The sequence below is a fragment of the Dermacentor albipictus genome, chromosome 10, assembly GCF_038994185.2.
Source record: "Dermacentor albipictus isolate Rhodes 1998 colony chromosome 10, USDA_Dalb.pri_finalv2, whole genome shotgun sequence".
NCBI lineage: Eukaryota > Metazoa > Arthropoda > Arachnida > Ixodida > Ixodidae > Dermacentor > Dermacentor albipictus.
The window spans coordinates 62452595-62470106 of record NC_091830.1 but is presented as its reverse complement, the minus strand read 5'-3'; the positions used below and the strand labels follow the sequence as shown (position 1 = coordinate 62470106).

The following is a 17512-nucleotide window of genomic DNA, read 5'->3' as shown; positions in this document are numbered from 1 at the left end:
TTATTTCTTTGCTGCTGGGATATGTTCGCTGCATCGAAACATGGGCCTGAACGCTACGTTGGGCCATCTCTCCGCGTAGCAAAGTATTTTCCCTTCTGCAATCCCCTATGCTGTGGTAACTTCGGGAGAAAGTAGGGATGCGAATGTATAGAATAAAAAAAAAACACACAGAACCACGCATTCCCGTAATCACACTGAAGCGATTCTTGGATTTTTGAATATCGCGGCAACATTTCGGTAACATTGATAAATGTTTCTGCGATCGAAAAAAAAAAAAAGAAGCACGAACAGTGCCAGTCGATCTCTCTGCTTCCTTCTGTTTAACTTCGCCCACCATGGAAAGCCTCGCGGGTCGTATGCTTAGCCGATCGAATATTCGGAAAAAGCGCCGCTAAATCGGGGACTCCTTTTGCAGCAGCTTAAAGCCGCATAAAAAAAAAGAAAGAAAAAAAAGGAAAGAAAGCAGAGGAAGCCCTTCCACGACAAATAAGGAACTGGAATAAGGGCCTGCATTAGGGAAGGAGCGCGCGCGGGATTTAAGCACAAGACATCGGGCTACGACTCGCGGCCCTTGTTCCTATATGGCAAGGCCTAGACGAGCGTGCCCGCAAGTTTAAACACGAAGAGACAACCAATGCAGCTCGTGGATGCTGCGTCACGAAAAAAAACGCGATAAATCACGGCCACGCTGAAAGCCTTTCTGACTGCGACGCGACACGAAAACATGTTGATGCATCGGAAAGCCGGGCCGATAAATCACTCAAGCTCTCGTCCCTCTCCAGTGCATGATTATGGGATGCACGTCGTTTCGGCAAACGACGAAAATCGGCTTACAAAGGGCGCTGCGCTTGGTCTCTGCGTTCCTCGCGATAAAAGAGTGCCTTGCGTAACGTGCGAAATACAGAAAGCATTTCCTTGCACTAGAACGTGTTTTCATAGATAAAAAGAAGGAAAAAGGACAGAAGCATAATTTAGTTTATGTGTATATAATGGGCACAGCAACGATTTCTTCTTTCTCATGGTGTTCTAAGTTCGGTAATAGCAAAATACGGAAAGAAAAAAGGACAAAGCTTATTATGCCACACTATATCTGTATAAAGGGTGCGTTACGTCACCGGCTCAGCGGCTATGGCATTTCCGCTTCCGGCTCACGAGGTCGCGGGCTCGACTTCCGACCACGCAGGCCGCATACCGATGTGCGCGAAGTCAAAAAAAAAAGAAAAAGAAAATAACGGTCGTGCGTTTTGCTTTGGATGCACACCTTAACGAAATCCAGATGGTGAAAATCAATCCGGAGCGGCACGGCACTACGACGTACCACCTATTAGTCCGTCAGTTCCTATGTAGGAAGTTAATGCCCATTAAATATAAGAGACACACATAATGCCATTCTACAGTTTGTCGTAACTGCATTTGCAATTTACCGACGCAAATATGTACACATGAATTTAATGAGCACTTCTTTAATAAGCTAACACTGATTCAATAAAAACATCGTCAAAGGTTCAAAGCTTAAGCCAAGGGGTTCAAGTTTCAAATTTCACGGACGCGGATTCCGAGAACGCATGTACGGTGACAGTATGGTGGAGGAGGAAAAGGAAAGAAGGAAAGGTAGGGAGTTCAACCAGAGGTACGTGCGGTTTGACACCCTACACAGGGCAAGGGCTTTAAGGGAAGCAAAAGGAGAGGGAGGGAAGAATGCACTATCGGTGTGAATATGTGAGGATGTCCATAGCTTCACGCCTATAAACGGGCAGTGAGGCCAGTCGCTTTCATGAAACGTAGCAGTGGTGGAAGTTTTAAAATCCAGGCATAGCCATCGTGAAACTGAAATTATGACGTATTGTAAACTTCTCGTTACTAATGAACACAGGTCCTGTACACACACTACTCAGGTGTCTCACCCCAAATGAATGGTGGGGCTTTTTTTTCTTTTCTTTTGCGGTTAGACGCCGTTCAATCCCTCAATGCAATGCGGCGTTCTTTAAACACCGGCCATTGGCCGTCTCTTTTTAATCACAAGCGCCTATTGTGTGGAAGATATTGGCAAGCGGAAGCTGAGAGTTCCAGAAACGCGGGAAAGGCTGCGACTTGCCTGGAATGACTAAAGTCAAAATTGGGCGACTGCAACTTGCCATATAGGACAATTTATTTTGTTGTTTTCATTAAGTCCGGTGCCCATAACTGGCATAGAACGACAAATCCTAGTATCTCGGCAAAGCTATAACTGAGCATGTCTAATAATAAATCGAGATAGATAAGCGCAAAGCTAAGCGAAAGCCAGTTGTATCACCGCCTCGTGCAATAAGTGAATTTGTCAACGTTTCGAGCCTTTACAAAACAATATGCTCGAGAGATTAGCAGCTGATTACGACCATACTGTCGCCTGTCACGTTGCCAAAGCAAAGTCTGCGGAGCAGCTGTCGCTACCCACGCGTTGTATACCATAGGAGACCAAATTAGCAAAAATTTCATTGTTTAACCAAACGCTTCGGATCGTGTTTTACTGGAACGACGTCTATAATAGCAGGTGGGTAGCGCCATATTAATAGCAGTACATTGCTGTGAAAACGGCGACTTACTTTATGTGCCTGATGTGTCGTGCCATCCGCATGCGGCAGAATAAATGTGAATGTGACATAACGAATGTATTTACATTTCACACAGTGTACTAAATAGATATACATCTATTGCACAATGGTATACACCTACGCCTTACATGCTAAGAATGCAGTGGCGAGCATCAACTTCCTTCACTCAAGTGCATCTATTAAGCGCCAGACAGACGCGCTCGAAATTGGCAGTAATTCATTACGCAGCAAAAATCAAAAGCGTCTACTTCTTGCATTTCTGGCAACGCTTACGAGCTCCTCGGATGGCGCGCTTCAAGTCTTCCATTGGGATCAATCACGTGACTCATTTGGTTAAAAAGTTAAGTAGTCAAATTTACATGTTAACTTGTCTAATTAGTACATGAGTCATTTATGGCTTTGCGGTAGTACAGATTAAATAATTAAAACATCTCATTTTGCCCACATTTAAGGAATCTCGAACACACTTCGTGAAGCACCCGGTATACCTCCTCACCTTCATCCCTAATAGGGACCGCGAATAAGTTGCGTGCTTTCAAACCGAAAACAAAGCCCGCATTTTCGGCGAAGTTCGAGCGGCATCTCGAACGCATTTCGTAAAACGCCCGGTGTAGCATATGTCACGCGCTCTTCCAAATTTAACAAAACCGATGGCATCTATAGCGAGCCAGTCGATAAACGACGCCATCGATTTCACCTGGACATCGAGTCGGTGCTGCAAACACACACACACACACACACACACACACACACACACACACACACACACACACACACACGCACGCACGCACGCACGCACACACATAAACGCACACACACACGCACGCACACACACACGCACGCACGCACGCACGCACACATACACATAAACGCACACAAACACACACGCACACACACACGCACGCACGCACACACGTACACAAACGCACGTACGCACACACACACACACACACACATAAACGCACATACACACACACGCACACACGCACCCACACACACACACACAGGCATGCACACACACATACACATAAACGCACACACACACACACACACACGCACACACACACACACACACACCAGCACAAACATGCGGCTGCGAAAGAAGCAAACGTACTGTACACGTCGGCGGTCGGGCCGCCAAGAGCTATCTTTAGTTCGACGCGAACAAACACCAGACAAGCAAGCACTCGAACTTTCCACTCCAACGGTGACCGTTGCCTAAACGGGCTGAAACACCGCGGGCTTCCCCGCAGCGTCAGAGGATTGCTTTTCCGCTCTGGAATTCGCGCAACATAGTAAAGGTTTATGACGGCACAGGCCCACGTAGTTGAACCCGCAATGCCACTACTGCAAATAAAGAAGACGTCAGAGAACAGCCGTGCTGAATCCGAACGCTTCGCCGAAGCGCTCGTCGCGTCAAAGCCGGCAACAAATTTTTTTTTTTATTTGAGATGTGAGTCACATTGGACTGTTGGAGTAGCGAGGGAAACGTCGCGTATCCGATTTTGGACTGTCGTTGCCTTGGGCCCTGCTCTCTGAGGTCACTCACTGAGGACGTCGAGCTTGATGGTGGCTTTTTCAAAGGACTGGTTGGAAGCTCCCACAAAACTTGACTTTTCTTCCCCTACTACAGACTGAGAGGGGTCAATATCTCCCGCATCCTAATGCATCAGCCATCTCAGTCTCGATACCAATGATCGTAGATTGAGATAGTGATGATGATGGGATCTTCGAAATCTTTACAAACGAACGTAAGTAACGCTGGCTAGCTGGCTGCTGGAATGTTAATTAAGGCTTACCAGCGCATAATTAGATAGGACCCAGAAGACGCATCACGCAGCGATAGCGCCAGGCGGTTCCATGTTCGCGTTCATGTGGGACATGAAACCAAGGTGCACCAATATGCCCAAAGCCCAAACTGCTGAACTTATCTTACTTACAGAGGTCTTTTCTTTTACGCTTGGTTTTACAGTGATAATTTCTTATCGACTCGCTCCTCTTCTGGAGCCGTCGATGAGCCGTCGTTCGCTGGGCGGCAAGGGGCACTCCTGAAGCGAAGGGCACCAGGGCCGCTATTTTGTAGCGATGCCTTGTTCTATGCTATTCTTATCATCCACCACACACGGCCGCCTGATCCCGTTGACAATGCGGGCAGACCGTCGCTCTGACCACTGGCCAAGCGCGAAAAGCCTGAAAAGGCATAGAATCGGAAAAGGCATCGCTACAAAACACCGGCCCAGATGACACTCGAATCGTCTTGCTCGCTCGCGCCTGCTGCCGCCGATCCCGACGCCCTTCGCTGCTCGTCACATCCGTGTTACGAAAAACGTGCAAAGTTATTCTGTTATAAGCGGATCGTTTCTGTTCGGCAAACTTAAGAACACATGTTCTTTGTTTTAGTCGCTGCTTGACGCATTCATGCTGCGCCGAACACGTGGGCTGACCTTTGAACCTCGTTGTTCGAAGAGTGCGAGGCCCAACGTTGCGGCTCTCAGGAGCTCATGAAAAGGTGGCCCATATAGAAACAATTGAAGCAAGACTGCGAGTCGGTCTGGTTGGAACAAATTCATCTTAAAGCTTATTGTGCGCAACAAACAGGGACGAAGAATGGAAGAAACACAAGGACGAGCGCTTTCTAACAACTGGTTTTATTTTTGAAGAACCACCTGCTTATATACACACAGATCTGCGCGATCTAGTCAAACAGAGCACGCCTATAGCGCATATAATACACGCAGATCTGCGCGATCAAGTCAAGAGAGCACATCTACAGTACATATATAACTTGTATAAAAAAAAAATAAAACCAGTTGTTAGAAAGCGCTCGTCCTTGTGTTTCTTCTATTCTTCGTCCCTGTTAGTTGCGCACAATAAGTTTTAAGATAGAAACAACGTTGCCCGCGAGCCTTGGTAGGAAAGCCACTTCGTTAGCGACCATGTACATTATAGTATGGCTGTCGTATGAGTGGCTCTTGTTCGTTTGCCGTTAACGATACGTAGTTGCCCATTGAATTGTTGGCAATCGACAGCAACAGCTTAATTAGGAATAATGTGAAAAGTTAGAAGTTTCCTTTCGTGTTATTTAGAAACGCTGAACAGAAAAAAAAAACATTTATGTCTAAGTGCGTCGCATTCAAAATGTCCTCCAAAAAAAAAAGAAAAAGAAGAAGGAAAGTGCTTGCGTGTTTAATCACGTTGCATAAAATTACGTTAGCGATAGAGAGAGAACAAAGGATAAGTGTTTGGTTGGTTCATACCAAAAACTGCTTTGGAAAAAAGTAGCCATTTCCTAAAGAATTTGTACTGCAACATGCGTTTATTGAAAAGGATTATTTAGAAAAATATAACTAAACTTTTTTTTACAACGTACGGACAAATGTTACTACACTGTAAATTACCATGTAACTGAATTTAATATGAAGTTGGTAGAAATTTTAAAGAAAGTTAACAGACATATTCGTAAGGATCACGTCGTACAATATGCGTAAGTGAAATGAACTGGGAAGTAATTCCTGAAACCAGGTACCTTCTAATTGACTCCAAACAAAAAGTACACCGAGAGGAGTAGTTTTAGCAAACAGTATATTTTCCTGCAAAGTTAAGTTCGTGCGCTTCCATCAGTTTTGTTGTCTTCAACGCACCACTTCGCTTCGACAGTTGCTTTGCAAACGCCATTGTCGTAACGCACCGAAAGACCGACAACTGTCACGGGGATGCCACGAAAAAACAGTCGCATGTCAAGCCCCCCGTCGGGACTTCGAAAACAAACCGCACTTCGTTGAAACGAGAATATGCCGTGAAAAAGCCTGGAATGACGAGAATAAAGAGGCACCTGATGTTTCGTTTAACGCTTCTCAGCAGTGAGGAAAGATGAAGTGCTGATAACTGTTGACTGAAACATCAATACATTTCACCACATAATTTGAGGACTTACTTCTCCAACTGGTACTAAGTACAATGACTATGGTAAATCGATATGAGTTCTCTATTGCCTGGTCTCAAGAGCGCAATTTAAGCATGCGGCTTCATTATAAAATTCATCAGTTAGGCATTGTTAAGGTTAACATCGCATTTCGGTTTGTCGAACAATTAAGTGGTGTCTGCCCCTTGGAGTAATCAAGATGACATTGTGAAAGAATCGCGCAATCTGACACATATTTTTTTTGCACGTCTCTCTGCACTAAACAAGATCACGCGGCGTACGACTGCAGGTAAACGAAATCCGAACATTACAGCCTGAAACGTGCAACTGTGAGGCATATGTATCCGCAAGTCGCAAGCCAACAGCAGGCACAAAGAGGAGAAACGCCACAATTCGCAAAATATTAGAGGTGGGCTAACATTCCAAGTTTCGGATACTAATCGAATAATTCGCAATAGCTATTTGTATTCTAATAGGAACTATTGGGCATTTTTGAATAATCGAAACTAACCGCATATTTCGCAACAGCCGACTGTTAAATTGGGCTTGCTGTTCTCCGTGTGCTAAATTATGTATCACAAGTTATCACAAGTGACACAGGCGACGAAATTTTTCCAGGTAATGCAGAAAGAAAATTTCGTATGCAAGTTTTGTTCTCGGTTTGGCCTACACGACATATCATAACCAGCGATTTTTCCATGCAGTACGTCATTTAGTGTCCTGCCAGTCTAATCATGCAGCGTTTTTTTTATTTTCTTTCTTTTTGCGCTGTTCACTACTGGCGTGGTACGTAACGAAATAAATGTTCCTGCAGTAAATTCCTACGGGCGTGACTATTCGATACTTCCTATTCGCATTCGAAAAAGTTCATATTCGCCCACCTCTACCAAATATACAGAATTCTTTAGTCAATGCGTGTGTTAGCCTTCGGAGACGGTTAAGATGACGCTTTTGCCGAGTACGCCCATGCGTCCGACTTGCTGCGGCATTTCAAGCGTCCCCGGAAGCGTTTTAGGCTCAGGCCGCTGCAAGTGCAAGTAGGGCGCGATTTGATTTCTTTCATAACAAAAAAAATAATGACAATAATAAAGTTCGAGAGTACTCGAATACTGTGCAGTGCACTTTGCAAGCGAAACGCGGGTGCCAATCACCGCTATCGTTACTTTGTTCGACAAACACGATCACGGTGGCCCGTGCGCATGATTCAATGGCTTCAGTGAGCAGAGAAGGCACGCATCGGGTCGCAATAAGCAAACATTCCGAGGCTAGAGCACCCAGTTGATAAGGCAGCAATTATCCACTTCGTACGCGGCCGCTGCAAGTCGCTGGAAGCCAAGCTTCTTTGAAACGATTTACGCAACGATGCCTAGCTATTATCAGTGTAAAATGCCACCGTCCATACAACTTTGCCGTGCAAGTGTATCAATGTAACCAGTCTGAAAACACGATTTAGTTGCGTGTTGTAATCGGACACCTCCGGAATTTACCTCGTTACACCGAGTCCTGCATTTTGTTTGATGGGGACGACGAAAATCGAAAAATCTCTTGACGGGACCTTACGTTTTCTTTTTTCCCAGCAAGCAATGATCACAATTAAGTCAGCCAAACTTGTGACTTAGTCGTTTTTAACTCTGTATAAGCGAAGAGCCCTTCCGTAAACAGCGCTTCAGCTTGCAGACGGCTAGAGGTTGCGCTAAGCGTAGCAAGCGCCCTTATCACTCGAAGACGTCAACCTTTCGTGCGCCACCCCACCTTCGACGTTCGTGTAGTGTACACAAGGCAATAGCAGTCACTCCGATCATGCGCTGCGCATGATCAATGGCAGTCGCAAGAACATTTTGATGTACGCTGCGCTCACCTTTTAGTTCGCACTCCTCGACGTCGAAACAACAACGGCCGTGAGGCGCTACACAAGCCAGGCAACCACCGTCGACACAAGCCGCCGCCGCGTCTCGCTGGCACAACCAGTTTTCGCGAGCCGGCGCGAAGGGGCTGGGGGGAGGGGGGAGAAAAAGTTGATCCGGCGAAAGGAGGCTCTGGTTTACACCAAACGTGCACGGTGCGTTGATCTTTTCGGCCCAAACACACTCCGAGTGGCTTCGAGAAGCCGGCGACAAGGGGCACTTCACTGCGTGGCGCAGATCGTCACGTCTGGACGCACGGCACAACAGAGCAGACGACAGAGGAAGCGGGAGGGAGGTTGCGACGAAACTTATCGCCGCCTCCGTGCTTTTTTTGCACGGCGGGCCGCGGGAATTTGCCGCTGGTGGCACGCGCTCGCAAACTTGCAAGCGATGAGGTGTCGTCCCCGTCGCGCTAATCCTGCAATTGGGTCGTTCGACGCGCGAGCTGGCCACTGCTGCGACGAGATACGTGATCGCTTTACAACACGACAGCAACGGGGCGCTTGCTTCTCTTGCTTTTGCAGCGCCACGAGAAGTCCCGGTACGTGCGGTAGAGGCGACGGCGGAAAACCACGGTCCGCTCAGTCGACGGGGGCTTCTCTCTCTCTCTCTTTCTTTTTCTCTCTCATTTTTTTTCAGACCTCACGCTCTTTCTCTGCGCTCCTTTCGGTTTTCCACATCCTCACCGCCCCTTTCTCCAGCCCCGCCGCTGTCCCGGCATTCGGAGCGGCGCTTCAGTGCTTGCTTCTCTTTCGATCTCCTTCGTTCCTTTTTTTTTTCTTTTTCTTCACTTCCGGAGAGCATGTTAGGTAGGCAGAAAATATAAATTAACTAAGAAGACGGTAATTTGTGGTGCCGCCTACCGGCCATAGAGAGAAACACCGCTGCCGCTAAACAGCCTCCAAGATTACCGAGAATTTTGCCATCTCGGAGGCATTCGAGGATGCCCTTTGTCTTGCAATCTCCGAGTCTACAAGACCTTCTCGTAGCCTTCGAGATTGCTCAATTTGTTATACATTGGAATTTGTGGCCTCAAAGACTAGCAACCGGAGACCAACAACCATGATCTCATGAAACAGTCTACAAGGCCAAACGGCAGAACTTTTAGGAAAATGTTGCTGGGTGCGCCATTCGGGTATTTATATGACGGTTATTCGTGGCGCATAAACGCCGGTCGGAGATATCTCTAAAGATTTCACAAAGTGACATTTTCTAGCTGAGATTGGCAGCATTGTCTCAGCGAGTGCACATATTTACAAACACGGCGCTAAAAGAAGTCTCGAAGCGGAAGTGCACGTAAATGCCGTAAATACATTGGCTGAATGGTAGTCCTGATGAAAGGAATATGAAATGCGTTTCATGAATGTAGAATCAATCCTTGAAATCATACAAAGAGTCACGCCTTTCAGCACAAAAACATCCCATATGAAACATTACGCCTAAGGCAACACTTCATAGTACTTGTAGTAGTCGTAGTGGTAGCAGCAGCAGAAGGAGTCTGGCATACAAATAGCTCAATCAAAATTATGCCCTTAGGAGCCATTTCATAGTAGCAGTAGTAGAAGTAGTACTGGTAACAGTAGTATAATAGTGCTAGTGGCAGTAACAACAACAATAGTGGTAAGCCGTACAACTGTAACTCACATTAAACGTTGTAAACAGTAACAACATGCCTAAGAAGTTCTGTTAAGCCATATCAAAGATTACGTCTTTTGTCAAGCCTACGTAGTCAGTACTGCTACTGCTACTACTACTCGTAGTAGTAGTAGTAGTAGTAGTGGTAGTATTAGTAGTAGTAGTAGTAGTAGTAGTAGTAGTAGTAGTAGTAGTAGTAGTAGTAGTAGTAGTATTACCCTCTTAAACAAATGTACACCCTTTGCGTCGCGTCTTGCCACACAAAAATAATCGTCTTCTGTCTTGCTTGCGTCTCCTTTCTTGAAAACGCTGCGCTCGCTACCTTCCTGTCGAGAATGCTGCGTCACACTGATAACGCGCATGCCGTTCGTGACTTGGAAGTACAGGGCTCGCAGCGTTAAAGAGAGGAAATGCCGACAAGACAGATGACGATTACCGTTGTGTGGCAAGCTGCGACCCAAAGGGTTCATTTTGTTCGAGAGTGTAGTAGGAATAATAAGGAAGATGAACATTTATTGTTATTGGGACCATAGTGCTTAGGTGACGCGCACTAGGATGAACGAAAATGACCGCAAACGTTATTTGAGTTGTCCACGTCACCTAAGTGCTATGGTCCCAACAACTCTATCAAACCAACTAGCCCCGAAGTCTGTAGAAGAGTACGCATTTGGGCTGACTGGTTCATGATTATGAGCAGTGAAAACAGCGCTAAACAACAGGACGAGGAGAAGGACACAGACAACTTATGAGAAGTTTGTACTCCAGTTACTATGACCGAAGGATCTGGACGTAGAATATAGAAGCGTTAAGCGGTACGCCGCTTACGGAGGTGTCATCGGTGTCTTGTTTCTTCTTCTTCCTTTTCTTTTTAGAACCTCGCGCAGAACCTCATTAGCCGAGCCACTTCCGCGCCTGCGGAGGGGTCTTGCCTGGCCCTTTCCCAACCTTCAGACACACCTTGAATCTTTCAGTCGCTGTGCGATCTCCTTGTTTTGACAGCGGCAGTTGCTTGCGACCGCACAAGTGTCTATGGATTAGCGATAAGCTTGATGTTTCCCGTAATGCATCAGCTGGGGGCATGTGTCGTGTAATTAACACTTAATTCAAGGACAAAGTGCAAGAAATAAACAATACAACTAACAAAGCACCGATTTCTATTATTGGATAATTAAGACGGCGCCTTCGACGCTACGTAATGCCCATTGTAGTGCCAGATCAACTCTGCGTCGCTATTTTCAACATAAACCAAAGTATATATAAACTGGTAGCGAAGCTTCCATAAAGACCACATGTCAAGAGAATGGCGGCTAGTTACAACCGTCGCCATCTACGTATCGCGGGGACAATTAACAAAAATAAAAAAATTCAAAATAGAAATAAGGGTCTTCGCAACAAGAAATGGCAGTGACGTTAAGATCTTATGCTGCTTTGCGCGAATCCTTGAATTTTTTTATCGTGCGGCACTTGGACTGCTACGACAGCCATTATTTTTCTTTTGAGGCAAAGGCGAGTATAGGACTCACCTCAGCTGAAGCACTAACGTGTCATTAAAATATAGGAGTGGCGCGTGTCTTAATGTGAACATAATTAGGCTGTTATTGACGCCCATTGCTGCAGTAGGTTCCTTGGGAAGGTGAGCGAATGGGACGGAAATAAATTATAGTGCCGCGGAGGTTTCAAAAGCAACTTCACTTCTATTTGTTAACTGTATTGCAACCATTTGGTCAAATAAAACATGTTTCAACGGGTGGAATGCACTATGACCAGCACACAGTCGTAATATATAGCAACATATATACGAAATCTTTGAACAGAACTATTCGCAATGCCTTGCGACACCATGTATTCATATCCAACAGTTATCAGACAAGGCAATATTGTCCCACATTATAATTTAGAAAATAGTCGATTTACTAAATTTGCTGCTCGTCGAACACTCAGAGCTTTTGCTACGGGGAGTGAACAAACATAACGCGAAGTTTCTTCGCGGAGCGTTCTGCATTTATCGTCTCGCCGAGACACAGCGCATCAGATGCCGCAGCGGGAACTCGCACAATAAGGAAAAAACCTGCACTTACACGTTTCGCGAATGAATGCGGTGCGCTAAGGTTACGCAAAATTTGAAGCGAAGCGCACGATACACTTTGAACAAACGCGCAAGGAAAAAAAAAACACACTCGGATGAAACCGCCGCGTTCAAATGACCAATTAACGCCATTCCGCACGACATAATAGCTGGTTTGCACAGTCTTGCCATGTCTTACATGAGAATCACGGGTTGATGGGGGTCACCAAGTACGATCTAATAGATTGAAAAATTGAAAAAAAAATTAACGTTTGTTGTTTCAGTACAGCAAAAATATTTGAAACGGAATATTTACTCGCATGAGAGTATTCTGATTTAAAGTTTTCGAACATTTTTTTTCACACAGGCTTTCTAGTTTCAGTGTTTCCTCTTATCCAACCTAGTATCCACGGATTTTTTTTTTTATCGTTTTAAAATTTGCCTGCTTGCATTTGCCGAGAACAGATAAACAGATGACGCCACCACATCTCCTCACTGCACATTCGGGGCTTCCTTGTGGACAGCACCCTAATTATGTTATTTCATTTGCAGAGTATCCCCAGCTTTATTTCCATTCAGTGTTTGCTTACAGGACTATATTTCGATGATATGAAATTCACATACTTTTATATAACAGTGTTTCTTTTATTGGACAGTATAGGTATGAAAAGCTCCTATCCCTTAACGCGTAGGCGCATGGAATGCCTCTCGGATAAACTAAAATGTTCATTTTTAAGATTCATATTTACCTTTGCATTATGTGCATGTTCTATTGTGTCTGCTGTATGTGCGTGTTATATGTACCTCAAATGAGCAGCCTCAATTTCTCAAGTGTGTCCTAGGATAAGCACTAAGGTCCAATGGTAAGGCGTTATCAGGACTTAGTGTGTACGCGACGTATACCAAGCTTTCTGTATCTATGTAAAAGGCAACGTGTGTGGGAGTGGGTGAAGCTTCTCTCCAAATAAATCGTGCTTCTTCCACGCATATATGATTGCGCCCGTTTTGTTCTTAAAAGTGTTTGCTTACATGTATTGTTTGCTTGTATCTATCTGCCTCGTGCTTTGCACCGTAGATCACACAGTTGTTTGCTGCTCTTCTGCCTTTATCTTTGTTACATGTTTGTTATTGTGTTGTGCTCGATAGGAATTTGCTTAAAAGCGAGCGCTTAGTTTTCCCATCTTCTCTGTCGTCTTGCATCGTGCGCTGTTGCTTTGTTTAGCTCAAAGATTTACCAACCGGCCCACGTTGGCACTTCTTTGCAATACTGGGATAGCTAACCTGAAATGAAGTTTGCCTTACCACTCATCTACAGTTAAGGAGCAACAGCGTGTTTGCAAAAAAGAAAAGAAAAAAATATGGGAGTAACGTATTGAATGTAAGCTTCTTGAATGTCATAATTTCTTGGCGGTTTTACCTTGAGGGCAAAAAAAAATAAATAAACAATTTTGTTGTTCATGCTACGTAATTACCGATCACATCACTAGAGCTCGAACCCGTAAATTTTCCAATTGATTCGAGTAAAAACGTGTAAAAAGAAGTAGCTTCGAATATCTAAACATGCTGGGTCTTGCTTCATTCTTGTACCAGTAAATGAAAACGGTCGCATGAAGGTTATATTCTAAACACGCTTCACTTTTATCCTTGCTGTCCGTGATAAGCAGGTGAAAGGTGTTTAATGACTGTCCTAGTACACGACACTGAGAGTAATGGAGTAAACGGAAAAAGCAGTTATTTCTTAATTTGTCGTAATGTAAGGTTTGCTGCAGCGAATTACTTTCAGACTATGAGCGAACTGAAGAAGGGTTTAGTCATTAAAACATGCTAAGACCCAACATTTAATGAAACCTTATCTCGCATAAATAGATACATGCATGCAGCAACTTAAATTTGAGGAAACCTCGACAGCAATTTAATTAGCTGCTCAGCCATAGGTTTATTAGCGCTCGACAAATGATCTGCTCCACTTCCTCACTCACTCACTAGCCCGAGGTTCAAACCATTAGACCATGGACTACCCAGTAGCACGAGTTGGGGGGAAAATGGCTAGAGACGCCCGCAGACAGGCATACAGAAAGACAGGCACGCAGAAAGGAAGTCCCCGAAAGTGTGTGAGGCACCCAAATAATGCTAATTGCATTGAGAATGCCTAGCTGACACAACATGTTAACTAGCATTCATCTCCACCCAAGGAACGGGACCCAGGCCTCCTCTTCCTTTCGCGGAACACATATATGGACGCCAAGCATGGGGGAGAGGGTCAGAGGGAGGTGAAGCCTGGTGATATTCATGTGGGGCAGTCAATGTGTTGTAGGGCCATGTAGGAAAGACAGACTAGCAGTACGTCCCGCGGCGAGCATTCGCAAGCCAGGTCTGCGTGATGCCGCGCCCTTCGCTGCCATCTTGATAAGAAAAGCTCCGGCAGAAACCATCTCAGACGGACTGTCGACGTTAATGCAATTAGCACTGAAATAACGGCGGCGACCCGTTCCCAGGGGCGCACACCCAGCGACCCACGTGGGCGTGAAATATGTCCATTGAAAAGCGACACATACCCAGTGTCACAAACAGAGTGACCCAAGTTCGCGGGGAAGAGGTCACACACAGAAAAAAGCATACATATCGAAAAATGGGTGAAGTTCACAAAGAACGCTCATGGCATTAAAACATGGCGATAGGCTGGTTTCAAACATGGTTTCTTTAGCACAGCAGCCCGAAGCCCACAGATTACCCAGTGCTCGAAACAGGCGCGGGAGAAGGATCCCTGCAGATACTGGAAAGTGCGTGAAGCATCCTAAGGATGTCTATTGCATTAAAGCTCGGCCCTGTGCGTGACGTTAGGCTTGACAAATTCGGCGCCGTCTGCTTGGTGCCTGGTAGGTTTTACTCGATGGTAGGCGTTATTCGACTTGCTCAAGTAATTTCCCAATCGATCTGTGTACATTTTGTCCCATTAGAGGCTTGTGATACCTCATTTGCCTATCGCAACGCATACGTTTATTGTCTTTGCGTCGCAGCGTCCCAGTGTGGCAGTGTTCGCGTTGCTGTTGGACCTGTTGTCCTTTCGGAAGAGCGTGGCTTTGGAGTACACAAGAACTTACAGCGAGATGATCACGCGTTGGTACGACATTTTATGCCTTCAATTTTATCCCTTGACGCCCCCTCCTATAGTTCTTTCAGTCCTGCGTGTACATTGCGACGTGAGGGTACTTGAGACTACTTTGTTCCTCAGCAGTGTTACACCACCCAGCGGCTTTTCTTTAGTTGTATCGGTATTATCTATTGTTTATAGACAAAAAAATGTGCTGTAATGTTGTCCGTGAAATTTACCTATGCACGTACATTTTTCACCCACACGTTCACGAAAACACAGGGCCGAAATTGAAATTGTCAGTGCAGAATGTGCGGAATAAAAAAAATAAGGAGAGAACTAATCTACGATTGCTATTCAAACATGCGAATAGCTGAAACGCATCATGTACTGCGTCTGTGCTCCTCTCTCGCGCTTCCCTTCTGGACACGTTGCGCTCTCTGGCGGCGCCGCCGTGAAGTCCGCGCCTACCCAGTGGCGCGTGTATACACAAGTGCCCAAGTTGACGTCAGAGAGGTTCACTGAAGAGCGGCGCATAGCCAATGGCGCGCATATCCAGTGGCCCACACCAGCGTGAACGGCGCACACTTTAGGATGCACTACCTCGGGGATCGACTCACATTTATAGACTGCATTTATATCCGGGATCAACCCATGTTCTTGGTGGAATAGCTACGGAGACGGAAGGCAAGCTGGTCTCACAATGCGAGGAATGCTATTCGCATTAAAAAAGGTAAATAAACGTTTAACCCATTTTTCTTACATAAGGTAACTCCTTCGCGGCTAGCTTTATGTAGTAAAATGCATATTAGTCATGTTTTAAAACGCATTCCACAGGAACTTCGCCATCGAAGTAGGAAAAGGCTACACTGCTTCACAGTAGACGTATCTCTCTGTTACTTCGTCAATCAATATTTCTCATAGCGCACTTTCGGTGGATTCCTGTAAGCGTTAAGCACATTCTATCTATCTATCTATCTATCTATCTATCTATCTATCTATCTATCTATCTATCTATCTATCTATCTATCTATCTATCTATCTATCTATCTATCTATCTATCTATCTATCTATCTATCTATCTATCTATCTATCTATCTATCTATCTATCTATCTATCTATCTATCTATCTATCTATCTATCTATCTATCTATCTATCTATCTATCTATCTATCTATCTATCTATCTATCTATCTATCTATCTATCTATCTATCTATCTATCTATCTATCTATCTATCTATCTATCTATCTATCTATCTATCTATCTATCTATCTATCTATCTATCTATCTATCTATCTATCTATCTATCTATCTATCTATCTATCTATCTATCTATCTATCTATCTATCTATCTATCTATCTATCTATCTATCTATCTATCTATCTATCTATCTATCTATCTATCTAGATCATGGGATCGTTCACCGTCTGCGGCAAGTTGTTTTTTATCCACTTGCATTGCCTTCGCTATTTATCATTTCTTTAATTCAATATAATAAGTACAAGTAATTTTCCCTATGTTGACCTTGTTGTCTTTGTTGTCTTCTCATGATATATTTATCTGCATAGTTATATAGTTCGTTAATTAGCCTGTTTGTTTGTTTGCCTGTTTTAAGTCGTCTAAATAATCGGACGCTATCGAAGAAAATTGTTCTAAAGTTCAAGAAAGCGGCATATTTGTGAGAAAAGAACTGGCAGCACGCAGTGTTTCTTTTCGTTGCATACGGCTGCTCGATGTCGACAAAACAGCTGTTGCGCGCGGATGCATACTCTCATATGTATATGCGCTCATCGGTCGACTACTTGACGTACAGGTGCCCGTACACGTCTCAGTGAACACGACGCCTGCAAGCGTGGAGCGCCTTTATTATTTTTTTTTACGAGCCTTAACGTCCGGGAGCTCTTGAATGGGGGCCTCCAGGCTATGCTGCCGTTGTCATCGCCTAGAAAAAGGAAAGGTGTGGTAAAACAAAACAAGTAACTAACGGTATGTCAACAGCGACATGCGAACGAATGCTTCTACAAAGGCCGGCGTTTTATTTTTTCTTATAATCATAGAAAAAAAAAGGAAAATATTTCTCGCGTATCGTTGTTCAGTTCTTGCTCAAATTGCGCAGTAAGATCGCATTTTATGGTCCGGATCTTTTAAATATAGAATTTGGCACCGTTATACTTGCCTGGCCTCTGGTCTGCTAAGAAAGAATATGCAATTTTGCTTTCGTCCGTGCCCTCGTGATCAGCACATCCCCCCCCCCCCCCCCCTCTGCGAGCAGCGGAAATGAATCTCGAAGGCCGGGCTTAT

General features: G+C 44.8%; 2 protein-coding genes across 4 annotated transcripts in view; both read right to left on the bottom strand.

Moving 5' to 3' along the window:
* LOC135917637 (uncharacterized protein C11orf24 homolog) overlaps positions 1-9134 on the bottom strand; it is a 67085-nt gene extending 57951 nt beyond the window's left edge. Inside the window, exon 1 of the mRNA XM_065451211.1 lies at positions 8372-9134. The gene's annotated coding sequence lies outside the window, so the exon portion shown is untranslated. The remainder of the gene's footprint in view (positions 1-8371) is intronic.
* Positions 9135-17056: 7922 nt separating this feature from the next.
* The window catches only part of LOC135917632 (uncharacterized), a 39044-nt gene continuing 38588 nt past the window's right edge, over positions 17057-17512 (bottom strand). For all 3 annotated transcript variants that reach the window (XR_010569354.1, XM_065451202.1, XM_065451207.1), the window contains one exon: positions 17057-17153. Coding sequence is in view for 1 of the 3 variants with exons in the window: in XM_065451207.1 (XP_065307279.1) it covers positions 17147-17153 (7 nt within the window). In the remaining 2 variants the exon portion in view is untranslated. The remainder of the gene's footprint in view (positions 17154-17512) is intronic.